The sequence below is a fragment of the Thamnophis sirtalis genome, unplaced genomic scaffold, assembly GCF_051295495.1.
Source record: "Thamnophis sirtalis isolate CommonGarterSnake01/CBP01778 unplaced genomic scaffold, rThaSir2_p1.2 scaffold_8, whole genome shotgun sequence".
Taxonomy (NCBI): domain Eukaryota; kingdom Metazoa; phylum Chordata; class Lepidosauria; order Squamata; family Natricidae; genus Thamnophis; species Thamnophis sirtalis.
Window position 1 is genome coordinate 50,152,220 of NW_028261388.1, and position 17,567 is coordinate 50,169,786.

Sequence of the window (17,567 nt, forward strand, 5' to 3'; positions counted from 1 at the left end):
TGGCTTCATTTGATTCAAAAATCTTGTATTTATAAATAAATAATACAATTTTTTCAAGAGGACTGCTATTTAAAAGTGAATATTGGAAATGGAAAAAAAATATCCTTTCAAATTCTACTATTGCCTCTAGAAGATAAATTCACATGTGATTCTTTGGATATTTCAGTGCTGTTTTTGCTCAGTTACCTAATCTGCAAATTTATTTATATCGCCTTCTCTAAATATACCTTGTATACTTACAACAGATAGCAGGTTGAATATGAGCAGAAACTGTACTATTCAAACAAGGCACAGTGCTGTCAGGTTTTTCTACTTGCACTATTAAAGAATTTTATCTTCCCAACTGGATTGTCTGATATTCTTTATACTTTACACAAACATGATGTTCTAAACCAGTATTGTTTAAGACATAATGTTTTCTGGAAACTTACCTGATAAATATTTTCTCCTCCACAAAGTTTGAGTTTCTTCAGTTCCTTCTAAGCTAAGCCAAACTAACTGGAATAATTTTATTTAGAATGCAAAAATGTAATGAGAAGATAACTGTATTGTTTTTAATAGTTTTTAATAATAATATATTAGCAATGTCAGTATTTTTTTTAAAATATGAACATCAACAATCCTAGTAATGTAGATTTATTGAATACAAGGCAACCAAAATTATAAATAAATACAAATATAATATTTTATTTAGTTTTAATGATTAAATTTAATGTGTGCATTGATATTACCATTGTAACTTGCTGAGTTAGTTTATTTTTATACTATTTTTCTTGAAAAATTGCTTTATCTTGGTCTCCACTTAATATCTTTGACACCATGAAAATGTCTTTTCAAGGCATGAGTATCAGCCCATTCAGAATCTAAACATGTATCATCATCATCATTTTCTTCTAATTTCTGAAAAACATAAAAAGAAAATGAATGATTTATTGCAAGTAAAACGTAAATATCTTGTTTTCAATAGAGTAACACAGCAACGACACCTGATACCTTGAGTTCTTCTTGTCTTCTGTGATAAAAAAGAATCATCTGTTTATGTTCTTCACCACTTATGACAGGTTCACGTGCTGGAGGTCCTTGCCCTTTCTGGAAACATAACAGAAGTTAATATATTTCAACCTGCCTTAATCTGACAATGGAATGCCTATTGTTATGATGAATAAAATGTCAGGAGAGGCAGACTTTAGACCCCCCAGAGCAGGAATAGGCAATATACAAGTCCAGATCTTGAATTGTACTGTCATTATGGTGAACGATGAAGAACTTTAGAGGCTGTAATTCAGCCACACATGGAATGAATTGGGTTCTCTACTGCTACTCTACAAAGGCAAGTTTCTCTGTACTGTGAGACACTCAGTAGCTAAATTTGGCCACCTTCAAACTGGAACAAAGGGACAGCTTGCCATAATGCTTTTAGTGCAGAGGTATGATTATCCTTTTTATAGCAGTGAATGAAGTCTACCTTCCTTTTGAACATCGTGCTTACCTGTATGAAGTTAAAATATATGTAAAATATAATAAAATCTGAAACATAATAAATCTGGCAAAATATTGCTTTGGATGAATGTAAACCTATATAAAAACTCACTTTACTCTTAAGTCACAAATACTTACTTTTTGTATTTTGATAATAATTTTTGTTTTCTCATTTTTGCCAACATAGTCAGAAAGCTGGTTTGTTCTTTTCAGTTCCTTTGCTGCCCACCACAGTTGGGCCTCTGGTTCTTCAATAACCTCAAGAGCAGCCTGTAACAAACTGAGCTTTACAATAGGCAGAATCCAAGGGCACAGAAGCAGACGTCTATTCACAATAGACATCCTTCCTTCTCTTCCTTGTACTACTCTTCCTAGCCTTTAAATCTGCTCTGAAAGGTTAAAAGATTCCCTAGAACATTGTTGGAATCTATATAAAAGATCTCAAAAAGAGAATTGCTCATCTACCATGCAGTTACTAAAAATCACCTGTAACTAAAACTGAGTTTATTAACACACAAACACACACAGATCAAAACTTATAAAGTTTCTTTTTGCAGAATGCTGGTAGCAACAGTGATTTTGTCTTATCAGTTAATTAACTCTTAGTGAAGGAAATATAAGGACTTAAAAATTCCTGGATTTAACAGTGATGAGGGGTGGCAATATCATTTTTTTCAATAAAATCTCCAGGTTAATCTTTGATTTCCAAGTTTGATACATAACACTTTTTTTTTCAACAGTTACAGTTAACAAGCGGAAGTTTACTTTTTACAGAATTTACTTTTTTGCAATGATGAAATATCTAGGGCAGCGATGGCGAACTTTTTTTTTTGGCTCATGTGCCATAAGGGGGGAGCACAGAGAGGTCATGTGTGAGCATGTCGCACCCATAATGCAATGGCAACCCCCCCCCAGTGTGCATGGGCACATGAGAGATGCTCCCCCCATTTTTCCATGCTTTTTTTGCCCTCCCCAGGCTCCAGAGGCTTCATAGGAGCCTGGGGAGGACAAAAACAGCCTCCCCTGCCCCTCCCCAGAGGCCCTCCGGAGGCTTCAGGGACCTTCAGAAGGCTTCCCTGAAGCCTCCGAAAGGCAAAAATTGACCGTACTAGCAAACCGGAAGTCACGTCCAGTTTGCTTGGAGGGTCGGTTTATGACTTTTTTTAGTGTAAAGATATAGCACTATGTAAAAATGGTGTATACTGTACAACAGTACAGAAACTAAATAAACTCATAGATAATGAATAAATTACATTTTCAAAACATCTCTCTGGAAGAACAATATTTTTAAAAAATAAAAATCATAAAATCAAAACTAACACTTACTTGAGTTCCTGACAGATCTTCTTTATTTTCAAATTCCATTCTAATTGGGTCATATGGAGGGAGCCCCATTGGATAAACAATCATTACAGCTCCTCGGAGCTGGTCAAGGGCATCTTTCACCATACTGGCAGTAACACATACATTGGCTTCCACTTGTTTCTGCAATACACAGAGAAGCAACTTAAACAAAAAAGAGGGATCTTGGGGTCCTAGTGGATAATTACTTAAATATGAGCATGTGCTGCAGCTGCCAAAAAAGTACACAGTTCACAGAGGGATAGAATCAAGATCACGTGAAGTGTTAATACCACTTTATAATGCCTTGGTAAGGCCACACTTGGAATACTGCATTCAGTTTTGGTCACTACAATGTAACAAAGATGTTGAGACTCTAGAAAGATGATTAGGGGACTAGAGGCTAAAACATATAAAGAACGGGAATTGAGGTAGGGATGACATGATAGCAGTGTTCCAATATCTCAGGGGTTGCCACAAAGAAGGAGTCAAGCTATTCTCCAAAGCATCTGAGGGGAAGACAAGAAGCAATGGATGGAAACTAATCAAGAAGAGAAGTAACCTAGAATTAGGGAGAAATTTCCTGACCGAACAATTACCGTATTTTTAGGAGTATAAGACGCACCAAGATTTTGAAGAGGCAATTTTAAAAAAAGCTTTTGCACTCTGCAGGCCTCCCAAAAATGGTTTTCTTTTTTTTCAAAAAAAAGGGCATGCACAGCCTTTAGGAGGCTTATAGAGTGCTCCTGGAGATTGTGTGTGTGTGGGGGAAATCAAGCAAAAACAGCTCATTTTTCGCTCATTTCTGCCCTCCCAGCCCCCAGGAGCACTCTGAAAGTCTCCTAAAGGCTATGCATGGCCATTTTGGTGAAGGGGCGGGGTTTTGGGAGGCAAAAAATGTTGTATTCAGTGTATAAAATGCACCCAGATTTTCTCTGAAATTTACAATGAGACAGTACAGTATAAGATAAAGCCAAATAACAAAAATATTTTCCCACTTTTAGAATGACATTTCTCTATTAGCATTATCTACTATCTATTTATCATCTATTTCAGAATTAATTATATTAAACATTTTTGTTAAAGTGGAGATTACCTATTGCATACCTGTGCATCTGATATTTCCTAAGTATTGAACTTTACATTTATCACCGCATATTCATTGAATAGCACCCAGTGTTCAAGTTTCTTTTGAACTATGAACCTGTCTTTCAAATATTAGCTTCATGAAACTGCTTATTCCCAAGTTGCTGGCAAAAATAGGCCTATTGTGATAGGTATTCAGGTGTAAAGAGTAGAACTGGACTGCCTTTTTGTTTTAGGTAACTTTTAATTCTGGTTAATTGTAAAGTTTGAAATGACAAATTTTTAATGGGGGTTGAAGCATATTTAGCTTTTTTATTATTATGGATTTTATTGTACTAAACTACAGAGTTTACATGATTATATAGTACCTACATTATATGACAGTCAAATAAATAAATAAATAAATAAATAAATAAATAAATAAATAAATAAATAAATGGTTCTTTAAAAAAATCTTTTATAATGCATTAGGTGTGAATCCAGAAATGTGGTTATTTAATTAAGAAAGTGCAATTAAATAAATACAAGCTTACTTCAATTAGTGGTTTGTTTTAGAATTGGACTTCCTGCTATTCTTTGAAAAGACTAAGAATAATTGTCTAACATAGCTCCTAAATTATATTTCACACCAATAATATTGTACCTTACCTTAGAAATCAATGCCTTGGCTTCTTCTACTGTTGCTTTTAAAACTTGTTTCATTTTCTCATTTGGAGCTTAAAAAAGAAATATGCAGATGATAGTATATACTATATAGTTTTGTATATCTATGGAAGTAATATAAATAATAATATTTTGTATTGAAAGGGCCTCTAAATTAAAAATCAGCTATTATCTTAAACTATCCAATATTAAAAGATCACAAAACCCAGTGATTTGCAGACTTTGGGCTTTAGCTTATTCCCATTAGAAAACTTAAGTGTGTGGAATTGGCCCAAGTGAGCCAACAACAAAGCTTTTGATCAAGAATGTTAAACAGAAAAATTCATGTCTATTCAGGAATAAATCTCAGCAGGGATTAGATCTAATTTAGAAAAAAAAAGCACAGCATGATATTGGAGCCAGAGGTAACAAAGAATAAGGGTTAAACAAAGGAAAGAGAGCTTACACAGCAATAAAAAAAATACAAACAGTAGTAGGCTCTGTTGGGTAATTTAGCCCCATATAACCATGGCATTTGTCAATATAGCATGTTAAAGAAATACGTGGGCAGTGGGATATATTGAATAGAAAAAGCAATGGAAATGTTATTTTACCTAGCACAGATTTGGGAAGCTTTGTAGGAGGATGGTATCAAAATAAGCCATATATAAGCCTCAGATGGCAAGAGGAATGGAAAAGGGAGCAGTCAACAGACCAGTAGTAAGCATGCCAAGTAGCTTAATATCGTTATTAACAAGAATGTGAGCCAAGTCCTACATTCCTCCCTTTTCCACAGAGAAGCACTGACACAAAAGCAATGAGCCACTGACTGACTTTTTGCAAAGGAGAGCAGGGCTGTCCTTTTCAACAAAGGGAATCTTTGTTGGTTATTGGAATATTGGCTATTACCACCTTCTCTGAATTGCTAGGATGGGAGAAAAAGGAGAAAGATGGCAAATGACAGGTGAGGGATGAGTGGGATGTATGCAACAACCAACTGTACCTTGGAATCTTATGGCCCACCTACCTCATTAAAATATAGGCCCCAGGATTAATGGAAATGGGAAAAAGGGTCTATTGAAATATATTTGTAGAATACTGAGATGGCAATAAATAAAAGAATGAAATAATAAAAATGGTGCAATAAATAAAGTCAGTAAAATCATGAAAATGCTCTCTGAAATAATTGGGTTTTTAATTCTTTAATAGCTTCTAAAAGACCAGTAGGGAGGGGGCAAGTCTAATCTCTAAGAGGAGGCCACTCCAAAGCAACCACATTGCTAGAGAAGCAGTGCCACCAAGCTCCAGCTACTCTCACGCTTCAAAGTATGGAATCATTAGCAGCTATTCCCTGTGAGATCTAAAAGGTACTTGGTTGAAGATTGCCCTGAAGATACTCAGATAAAGGGATTTAATGTTTAATATCGGAACCTTATCGCATTCAAAAATATAGTGCCAAAAGTCTATAGAGCAATTTCCTTTGAATTTTAGAAACATGTTTTAAGTTGTGGCTGGCTGAACATTCTTACACACAGGGCACATAATGTTGTATCTAACATTGACATTCATTAATCAAAATTTGAAAGTGTAGAACATGACATATTTTTTATAAAACTTGGCAAGTGTGTGTGTGTGTATATATATATATATATTTGGGCATACCAGGGGTTGTGACTTTAAATATATACCTTTCACCCTGGCCTGGCTGATAAGGAGTCGAGCTCTGTAGCTCAATGGTTAACACATCTGCCTAAGAGGCAATAGAGCACAGGTTCGATTCCCAGCAAGGGTATGACTAGCTGATGAGAGCTAAATAGCTTGAAATAGATCTATACTAGTCTCCCTTTATTTATTTATCAGCATAAATATAACATATATATATATATATATATATATATATATATATATATATATATATGTATGTATGTATGTATGTATGTATGTATGTATGTATGTATGTATGTGTATATATATATATATATATATATATATATATATATATATATACATATACACACACACATGTACATACACACACATATATATATACACACACACATACATACATACATACATACATACACATATTTTATGTATATATACATATATACACATATTTTTACCATGACCATTTCTTCGTCCAATGTCATCTTTTTTAAATGTGCTTCCACCACTTGGAATACATTTTTTTGCCCATTCATCTGTCAGTTTCAGCTCTTCAATTTGTTCATCTGTCAGGCCTTGCATGTTAGGAGGTAAGAAAATACCGTGTTCTGCCAGCAATTCCATTTCTTTGAAAAGAACAAAGAGTGAGACATGGAGAAATAAAATGTCCTTTAACCATCTATTTTTGAGAAATTGTTAAAATAAAGTACCACTGCAGCAATATAAAAAATTCTGCAATTTATTTAATGTTGTTAGAATATTAGAAATTTCTCAGAGGACACAGTCATACTTAAAAAAGATTATAATTCTTTCATATTTGGATATATTGTAAATATTGCTGAAAGGTATATTTAGAAAAAGAGACAACAGTTCATAACAGACTGAAATAAAGCACAAAATGTATTACAACAGTAATCCATGTACAGAAACTTTAGAAAAATGTACAACCAGCAGAATTGGTTGAGTAGTTTCCAATATTCAGACAATTCACCTGTGACATGAACTTAATATATTGGCTATAAAGAGTAAGCAAAAAGAGGATTCAGAACGGCCCAGAGTTGCAAATAAATAAATGCATTTAATAAATTATTATTACAATTATTATTTACTACATTTATTATATTTATAGTATAATTATATGTAATATAATACATTACTATTAAATTATTTATTTGTTATATTTTTACCTAAGACATTTAGGTAAAAGGACAAAATAATAAATTGACATATTTAATACCTGTGCAAAGACGTTGAACTTTGAGTCTTCCATTATAGATTCTGGTCACTTCCTGTGTTAAGTCTTCAATGGAAACCTTACCTGTTGTTTCCAGGAGAAATTGGCTCTCATCTCCATGCTTCACATGGAGCAGAACCATTTCTATTAAAGCAGAAACACAAAAAAAATGCATGGTATATATTAATTTTTTCTGCCTTGGCAGCCTGAAATTTAGACCCATGGCAGAGAATAATCACGCTTCCCCTTAGGGATGACGTGAATAAACTTTGTTGAAAATATACAGCTTCTATTATTTATAATCTAGTACTCATTTATACAAGAATAAATATTAAAAAGTCAAGATTGAAAAAAAATCAATATAGGAAAGTAAAAACAATATATAAACAACACAGAATCAAGGCTGGTGACAATAATATACATTAATATCACAAACTACGCTCATTTTCCATTCTGGCCCTATATTTGGGGGAAAGGAGCTTAATCCAAAGGGCATATGCAGCAACAAAGAGGGCATTCTGTTAGATCTCATTAGATGGTACTCCTTTAGAAATGGTACCTTAAGCGTACCCACTTTGGGTGATGGGAACAAACAACTGAGAAAAAGCAGTCCTGCAAATAACCCCATCTTGTGTCATGGCACTCAGAAGCCAAAATACTTTGCACAGGTACAATCTGATCCAAGGTTGCCATCCTCCACCCATGTCAGGCAACACCTAAGACCTCAGTGGAACTTTGCCTCAGAACTTCAGACATGTCCAAGTTCCCATCAGATCCCTGTACACAACAGGTACTGATCCAACAAGTTTTTCTCTATGCAAGGGAATAGCAGGGAATGAAAAGGGGGTAAAACATCATTGCCCAGCTCCAGATCATGTTATCATTGCACCTAGACAAAAATCATATCCGGTGTATGACTCCTCATATGTGTCAGGCTTTCAATAACCTAGGTCAGGTCTGTTTCTCCATGGTAGCCATGATGACCCAAGCTGTTTCTGACTCTCTGTCTAGAGAAGGAAGATTGAAGACCCACAAAATGATAAGGCTTGGAAACTACACTGCCAACCTGGAAACATCATCCAGCAGTTTGGATAGAAAAGCAATTAAGTAGCAAGGTGGCAATTGCATCTAATCTAGAACACTAATTTACTAATAGGATCTTACATCCAATTAACTGTGGAACAACACTCATGAATGTCAAAAGGTCTCCTAGATGACAACCCTCTACGCTGGGGTTGTAGCTGATGCCATATACAAAACCCAATTAGGCACTAAAGTAGAATTTGGCACTAATTTTTAGAGAAACTCCAATTTTATTTATTAAAGAGCCTTAAAGGGCTTTAATGAGCTGGGGCAGTGTTTACAGTGCAGTACTGCAAGCTACTTCTGCTGCCTGCTTGCAATTTGCCAGTTCAAATCTCACCAGGCTCAAGATTGACTCAGCCTTCCATCCTTCCGAGGTGGGTAAAATGAGGACCCAAATTATTGGGGGCAATATGCTGACTCTGTAAACTGCTTAGAGGTGGCTGTAAAGCGGTATATGTCCAAGTGATATTGCTATTGCTTCAGAGTAGAATTAATAACATAATGGATCCTTTGTATTTTGGGAAAAAGTGAATTGGAGCCTGAAATTCCTAGCTGTGTTAAAGTAACAAAGTGCTAACAAGATAAGTGAAAGTGTTAACTGCAAGAATGTGAGTTAGTTTTGGGATGTATACATATTTAAGATATATATGAAGCATAAACAATATACTTATTATTTAACTAGAGGCTTCTGTTATGCAAGCAGGAAAAGGTGATCTCATTGATCTTCCCACTCTAAATATTAAAATACACATTAACCAATCCAATCAACAGCGGTAATTTTGTCAAAGTATAATGATAATAACCAATAATGTGGGTAACATACTATAAATAAAAAACAGCTAATCCAATAGAGACATTATATATAAGAGGTTCTGCATCCCATTTGTCCTTTGTTCAATACAGGGCGGGGCATAACCTTTTCCTAGGGGGTCACAGCAACACTTGTAATAACAACACAAATAATTCATACACCATTCGAAAGCCCATCAAAAACTGAGTTTATTGACACGATTTAATAGTCAGTATGACCACCATTAGCCCTTCGAACAGCATTCAAACGAGGTGGATAAGAACACAACAAATCTTCAAACAGTTCCGTTCGATTTTCCAGATTTTTCAACAGAGTTTCCAAATTCATTCTCAAAGTTTCAACCGAAACAAATTTAACATTTAATAGCTCATTCAATTCAGTTTTTTATGGGCTTTAAAATGAGGTGTCGCGGAAGTTGTAAACTGCTGTCGATCTTGCTGTGACCCCCTAGGAAAAGGTTATGCCCCGCCCTGAAAATCGAACGGAACTGTTTGAAGATTTGTTGTGTTCTTATCCACCTCGTTTGAATGCTGTTCGAAGGGCTAATGGTGGTCATACTGACTATTAAATCGTGTCAATAAACTCAGTTTTTGATGGGCTTTCGAATGGTGTATGAATTATTTGTGTTGTTATTACAAGTGTTGCTGTGACCCCCTAGGAAAAGGTTATGCCCCGCCCTGTACATTCATTCTGCTTTAATATAATGGTATCCTGGCCTCACCTTTAAAGAGAGACGGGGATGGGGTGCTCTACTTGAACATTTCTGAGCTGGTTACCCCTCACCCCAATTCTGTCCAAACCAGGTCTTGGTAATGCATTTTGGACAAGCCTTTTCATCCCAGATTAAATAATGGATGAGAGAGGTTTTATTACAATGAACCTGGCACTGAAAAGCAACAGTTGAGTACCAGGGCCTCCTTGGCTAGGCAATGGGACAGAAACCAGGAAACTGTAATATGACATTGGCACTAAACACTGATGCCATATTCCCTGAGAAAGGCAACCCCACATTCCTACCATATCTCCCTTTCTCATCACCACCAAGATGTCATTGCCTGTCCACAGCACGATCCCCGCCCCCCAGAATACAACACTGATAGCCCTGAACCTTGCAACAGCTTTTGATATTGGTGCAAGGTTTTGGATCAAAGTTAGAAGATGTAGCACAACAATCCTTCCTGGCATTGTCTTAGAAGGTTAACTATTTTCCATTCCATGGCAAGTTTTATGTGTGGTACAATTAAGTTCCGCATTATTGTCCAGTGTTGCCAAGATCTACATAAAAGTACAGAATAAATTGTCTAGAACTTGAATCAAAACATATCAATTTACAGATTATAATCAATAAAGAATATTTGTAGCACAGGGTTAAAATGTGGGGTCCTTGGTGCTCTCTGAGCTTGGTTATTTTCTTGCAGAAGTTTCATTACCCAAACTAGGTAACATTATCAGTACCGATAATGTTACCTAGTTTGGATAATGAAATCTCTAAGAAAACAATCCAGAGAGCACCAAGGACCCCACATTTCAAATCTTCCTCTAATTACCATTGCCTGATCTCAGACAGGCCATTGAACATTTTGTAATTGAACATAATTTTGATTGAGTTCAGAATCAACAGGGGCAATTACAGTTAAAGTGATGAACCTCAGGGTAGATCAAGTGATAATAGTAAAAGTTCTTTCTAAATAAGTGCAGTTGCTGAAATAGGTAAAAATTGAACTTGCTTCCAGTTTTCAGTACTGATACTGAGGACAGTATATGATGCTACTTTTAAAGACAGTTTAGAAATTCAAGAGGTGTAGAATGTGGACATAAAGTACTTTCACCATTAGCCACATAATTCATGGGATTTGGTGCATTTTAAGCCATTTTAAATATTGATTTTAGCTTTTAAAGTTTTAAGCGGTTTAGGATTGACAAATCAACTTTATAATGCTTATTTTTATCCACAGAAAACTTCACTTGAAGAAAGCTCATAAAATGTAATTATCTCTGATGACCTCATACTGAGATTTTTATAAACCTGACATTTGTGATCTACAAATCATCAGGAGATATCTACAGCCTAAAACTATATTAAACAAACAATACCAAAAATAATTGTATAACTAGAAACCGCACAAATGATTATTTTAAAAAATGAAGCTAAAATAGATCTGTTGCCATTGATGTCTAGCTCACAGATGTATGAATCTTTCCACCTAGTGCTTTCCACACAATAGCACTGAAAATTCAGCATATGAATATTGTTACAGAATTCTTTGATAGTACAAAGTTGCAAAATCTATTTCCGATTCTGCAACATAGAGCATTCAATGCCTTGTTCATCACCCTGGAATTTCAAGCTTCTCTAATAACCATGGCCTCAAACCCACTACCAGCTTTTGATTCATAAATAATCGACTGCATTTATCAAACTCATCTGCCACAACTGTTGAAGAAATAAGTAAAAGCGAAAGGAAAGGAGCCTGAGAAAGGGCGAAGAATGTGCTGTAGTCGGTATCCATGGCAACCAACAGACGCAGTGGCTTTCTGAACATCCGAACCTTCTCGATCACCCCAACAGTCACGATGAAACATTTCTCACCTGGATCGGTCAACCTATAACTAAGCCTGGAGACCGAACTTCCTCTCTAGTCCGGCAGAAGTTCGGCAATAGCGGGACTCGCAGATTCCTGCCTGGTGCACCTAAGGCTACTCTTGACCCAGGAAGCCTTCGTTCTGAAAGCCAATCCTAGAGAGGAGCTCGGCGATGACCTCGTCGAAGGACCGCAACTTCCCCGTCACTCAGACACCCACACCGCCTCTAAAAGGGACAGAACGCGTTTCATTGGCCGTTTAGTGTTGCTATAGAAACACGCTTTGCTGAAGAGAGGGGAAACGCGCGAGCCCCCGGAAGCTCTTTGATCTGCGGGTTGGAGCCGTTGGCGACGGCCTCTGAGTTTATATATTACTATTTTCTGGGCAACCTTTTGCCTGAGGCTGAAGGCGGGGTCACTGAACTGTATAGCCTCAAAACGGACTGCAGCTACTGTCTGCTTTCTTATTCCCTACTATCCTTGTGGGAGTTTTATATTAGTACCTCGTGGTAAGATGGGCTGCCGATAAATTTAATAAATAAATATTAAATTTATTGGCCACGTATCTCGCCGCAGGCTAATCTAGGCGGCTCACAACAATTAAAAACCAAAGAAATAAAGCGTTAAACAAAGCGAAAGTGAAATAATAGAATTTAAAAAAACAAGGAAAAGGAAAACATCTCAATCAGGGGCCCCTCATTTCCTCAACCCCTCATTTCAACCCTGAGCTGCAGATATTCTCCATTATTGGTGCATCTCAATCAATCAATCAGAATAGAGCTGGAAGGGACCTTGGAGGTCTCCTACCCCCTGCTCAAGCAGGAGATTCTATACCAGTGATGGCGAACCTTTTAGGCACCGTGCCCAAAGTGTGTGTGTGCAGCCAAACTGCATGCGCGCACATCCCACACATTTTCCCGTGCTCCCAAACTACAAGGTGTAGGCACATGCACAACAGCATGCCCATGCATGCATGGCAAACACGAAGACCAGCTGGCCGGTGGAAGGTGCGCTGCAGGGCAGAGATCTGAAACAGAGCTAGGGCGACAGTGCCCATGCCGACAGACAGGGCTCTGTTTGCCACCTCTGGCATGGATACCATAGGTTCACCACCACTGCGCTATACCATTTCAAACAAGTGACTGTCCAGTCTCTTCTTAAAAACCTCCAGTGATGAAGCACCTACAACTTTTGAAGGAAAGCTATTCCACTGGTTAATTGTTCTCACTGTTGGGAAGTTTCTCCTTAATTTCAGGTTGCTTCTTTCTTTGATTTGTTTCCATTGTTTCTTGTCTTGCCTTTGTAAAAAAAAGAAGAAGAAGATGGGTATGGCAGGAGAGGAGGAAGTCTGCTGTCAATCTAACAAACCACCTTCGCAGCCGAACATCCACATTTGGGGGTGGGAGAGCACTTTGAAAGCCAGGCTCTTGCTGAAGGATAGGATATTGGGGACAGAGCTTACCCTGGAGGGTGATGAAATGCAGTGTAATACCACACTGTTTTATATTACTTGCCATTTTGCATTATTTAGAAGTCTCTATTGCACTACTTTGTAGTTTTTAAGTTTGGCTATAGATATTTTTAAAGGTATTTTTCTTGCTATTGATGTGTTTTTTTTTATACCTTGGCATTTTTGCCTTACTGCAGGGCAGTCAAATTCCCAGCCCATGGGGAACCCAGAAGATCGGGAACCCAGAAGTAACATGGCGAGAATGGCTGGGAAAATAGCGAGCTCCCTGAAGCTACTCGAAAAACCAATCGGCAAACTGGCATTGAGAGGTCTTTTTTCAGACTGAAACCATCCTGAAGGGACAGGGAACAAGAAGAGGTGTTTCGGGTGACTGAAAGGAGTGAGGCAAGCTCCCCGACAGGTCAGAAACAACCTTCTCTAAAGATCGACGGTGGGGGTGGCGGCCATCTTCAGATGGCCGTTTTGGAGCTGGGGCAACCAGAATAAGACTGGAGCAGGAGCAGTATAACAGACGGAGTGTAACATGGAGGGAGGAAAAAAAAGGGGGAAAACAATGATTGGTAATTAAAACACCAAGCCCAAGAACATTTGATCAATAAAATTAGAACTGGAGAAACCAAAAACAACAAAAGGAAAAAAATGGAAAATTTTGTGTTTGGATTGAGAGCTTTTAATTCATTTTTTTGAAATTTTTGAAAAATTATTGATTCGATTGTATAGAGCAGCAATGGCAAACCTTTTTTGGCTTGCATGCCATAAGCGGGGGGAGCACAGGGAGGTCGTGTGTCGGCCTCCCTGTGCTGCACCCATAATGCAATGCGCGACCCCCCCAGTGCGCATACGTGCATGACAGGCATGACCCCCCATTTTTTGCATGCATTTTTCACCCTCCTCAGGCTCCAGAGGCTTTATAGGAGTCTGGAGAGGGCGAAAACACCACCCCACACACTCCCCCAGAGGCCCTCCGGAGGCTTCAGGAGCTTCCCTGAAGCCTCCAGGGTGCAAAAAAACGGCCCTGCAGGCAAACCGGAAGTTCAGGAACGGACTTTCGGTTTGTTCATAGGGTCGTTTTTTGTCCCCTGGAGCCTTCCAGGACCTTCCTGAACTTCCAGTTTGCCCATAGGGCCGTTTTTTTGTGCTCCGGGGGCTGTTTTTGCCCTCCCTAGGCTCTTATAAAGCCCCTGGAGCCTGGGGAGAAAGCCCCTGGAGCCTGGCAAGAGCGAAAAATGGCTTTAAAAAAGGTTGAAATCAGCTGGCCAGCGCATGCATGCATGCCCTGACAAATGGCTCTGCATGCCATAGGTTCGCCATCCCGGGTATAGTGGAACTATAAAGCCACCTACTGGAGAGAAGAAGTATAATAATATTTTAAAACAAAACTGTGGAGTAAAATCTAACCTTGACTGTAGAAGAGGTAAGTGGAATATATTGAGAACGTTGAAGGAGGGGATGGTCCCTTTTTATTATTTGACTTTGTTTTGTCTACAGTGGAGAAAGAAAATAAAAGACTTTTGAAGTGGATTCGACTACCTTGGGACCTGATATTAAAGACTGGAAGCAAGAGGAAGGGACTTAATCAACAGTGGTAAGATATAAAAACATTAAAAGTGTGTTAAAGTTGAACATGGAGCATAGGATGTTTGAGAAACTACCTAAAATGCTAAAAGTTGCGCAAGCAACATTAAAAGGTAATAAAGAACCAGAAAAGGAGCCAGAAGAAATATTGAAATACAAAGAACAGGGGATAGGAGAGGAGAGGAATTGACAAAGAATACAAATGGGAAACAAGAAGCTAACAATGTAGAAAAAGAAATGAAAAATAAAACTCAGTTGGACAAGGATATTGAGATTTACAGAGGCATCAAAATAGTAGAGAGGGAAAAAGGAAAATGGTATCCAAAAAAGAAATTAGCCAAAAATAAAGAGAGAAACAATATGAAGCAGAAAAGTCTTGGGGAGGGTCATCCAAACAATCTATCAAAAAGTGCTAGAAAAAAATCAGAAGAAAAGATATAATACATAAAAAGAAGAAAAAGGGGAGGGAGGGAATCTAGGAAGAGGGGATTACTAAAATTGAAATATGTTAACTATGGCAAGGGTACGTAGCTAATTAAGATATGAGTGAACCATACCAATATTATTAGTTGTGTAAATTAATTAAGTAAAATGTTTATTATATAAAAAACTGAATTTGAAGATACATGTTATTTTTATAGAAAACAGATGGAAACGATGAAATGAAATATGTTAATCATGGCAATGGTACGTACCCAGGTCCTGCTGTGTTGCTTCATCAGGAGGTGGAGACATTCCTGGGAGGGATGAGGGAAGATTGTTGGGGATGTACTGTATGTCAAGCATTTGCACTCCCAACTGGTCACATAAGGCCACACTGTTGCCAAGGTGTCTTGGAGAGTAATTCTCCTTCCCTTGGCCTATCACTCAAATATTATTAGCAGAACATCCTTCCCAGAATTTCCTCAAGTGGATTGAGAAGCAAAAGGCCACCCCCCCTCTACACTCTCTTTGGCTCCAAGAGGGAGGTTATTTGAGGATGGGGTCCCAAGAGTTGTGTGGGACTCAAATTCATGTTAATTTAGTTTTGCTATGTACATGGATCCTGGGATGGTGGTTCCCACAGTAGAGAAGCTGGTTCGGTACCAGCAAGAAGAAGTCCCCACATGGGTCCAAGTGCTGTGGAATTGACAAAGACATGTTTGCTCATGAGGAGTTTTCACACTTGATTCTGTTAACGTTTGCAATGGCCAAGTGTTCCTTCAAATTGCCGTGGGATTTCTGGACCCTTAATTTCAGAATAAAAATGAACTGCTCTGTGGTGAGATACTGTCGAAGAAGGCTTCTAAGTGTGAGGCCAAAAGCCTCTTCCAACAACTTCTGCTCCACCTGAAAGGAAACATAAGAGATGCTGCTATTTCTTTTGGGAGAGCATTTTCCCTTCCATGCAACACCAGAAAGGAAATCCCAGAAACTTTGGTTAAAGTGGTACCTCAGAAACATCGTCCTGTGTCTCCAGTGTAGCCATCCAGTAGAAAACAGAAAGGTCCATCAGCATGGATTCTATCAGTTCGTCCATCGTTGGTGTGATCTTGCTGTGAGATTAAAAGAAGGAAGAGAAATCAATGCCCATCTTAGTGAGCAAGCCTCAGTTTCATTTTCCCCATAAGAATAGGATAAGCTGGCTCAACTGAATGGTCTACCCCTTCTTACTCACTGAGTACCCCAAACAGATTTTCCTCACCCACTCTAAAAAAAACAAAAGACTGGCCTGAGATCGTACATTTCTAGCAAGGTAGCTAATCCGTTCACGAAGCTGTGGTCCTGCAACAGAGCCTGCCAGGAAACAAAAGAGGAGAGAATCAGAAAATTTAGGCTCAACCAAATTGCTCCAGAACTACTTTTTTGTCCCAGCCTGTTTTAACCTGCTATGTTGCTGCAACAGCTCACCTTTCAGTCCAAAGGAAAATTGCCCCCATGTTAAGGATCCTTTTCAGCTTTTGGTAAACCTTCTGAGAATTCATAGTAGCTTTCCTCCTCCCCTTTTCCTTCTGATATCTCATTAACTCTCCCCGCTTCCCATCACATTTTTATTTCTGGGCATTTGGAACCCTCCTTTGCACACTTTTCTTAAGGTAAAACTGCAGTCATTGCACTGAGGATGTCAGCATTTCTTCATTCAGTAATCAGGAAAGAAAACCACTGGACTCCATTTGTTGAAATCAAGTGTACTTTTACTAATTATAAATGAACAGTTGCAAAGCTAAGCTAAGTCTGGTTAATTAGGCGCGAAAGCGAATAATATATTGCATAATTCATTCCCCTCCCCTTGGCATCCAGTGCACAGTCCAATCATAATTCTCCCAAATGTCAGGTGTGAGATAACTTCGAAAGGCATCACCAGGATGGAATGCTGGACCGTTGGCCTTGGCGGGAAACACTCCTCCTCCACATGCGCAGTAAGGTGGTCAGTTCAGAGTCTAGAAACTTCCCCCAGCACAACAATGATTCCCCTCCCAAACACCATACCCCCCCTCCCCGTTTCAATGGCAGCCGAAGCAGTAGCAAAGCGGAGGCTGACAGAGGACCTGGATTAGGTGATGCTCCTGTGCAATTGAAAAGAGTCCGTCTGTCAGTCAGAACAGCTTACTCTCC

At 38.2% G+C, this 17,567-nt stretch overlaps 1 protein-coding gene across 2 annotated transcripts; it reads right to left on the reverse strand.

Moving 5' to 3' along the window:
* Positions 1-548: 548 nt before the first annotated feature.
* On the reverse strand, positions 549-14,879 carry CFAP298 (cilia and flagella associated protein 298). Of its 2 annotated transcripts, none has more exons than XM_087721599.1 (8): positions 14,796-14,879; positions 7,451-7,591; positions 6,672-6,839; positions 4,555-4,622; positions 2,806-2,964; positions 1,618-1,749; positions 994-1,089; positions 549-900 (listed from the first exon to the last, which is right to left on the reverse strand). In XM_087721599.1, exons 2-8 carry the CDS (start codon positions 7,587-7,589, stop codon positions 787-789), a joined length of 876 nt encoding a protein of 291 aa, XP_087577725.1. In that variant the 5' UTR covers positions 7,590-7,591; positions 14,796-14,879; the 3' UTR covers positions 549-786. The 2 variants fall into 2 exon arrangements, with proteins under 2 accessions (XP_087577725.1, XP_087577726.1); XM_087721600.1 differs by lacking the exon at positions 14,796-14,879 and adding an exon at positions 11,935-12,151.
* Positions 14,880-17,567: the final 2,688 nt, after the last annotated feature.

What these genes read in the sequence shown, in the direction of transcription:
- CFAP298 (XM_087721599.1), bottom strand. Translation starts at nt 7,589, where the DNA reads ATGGTTCTGCTCCATGTGAAGCATGGAGATGAGAGCCAATTTCTCCTG. An exon ending in TTATTATCAAAATACAAAAA is followed by an intron (nt 1,090 to 1,617) that starts GTAAGTATTTGT and finishes TTATGTTTCCAG; the next exon opens with AAAGGGCAAGGACCTCCAGC. An exon ending in GAAGACAAGAAGAACTCAAG is followed by an intron (nt 901 to 993) that starts GTATCAGGTGTC and finishes TATGTTTTTCAG; the next exon opens with AAATTAGAAGAAAATGATGA.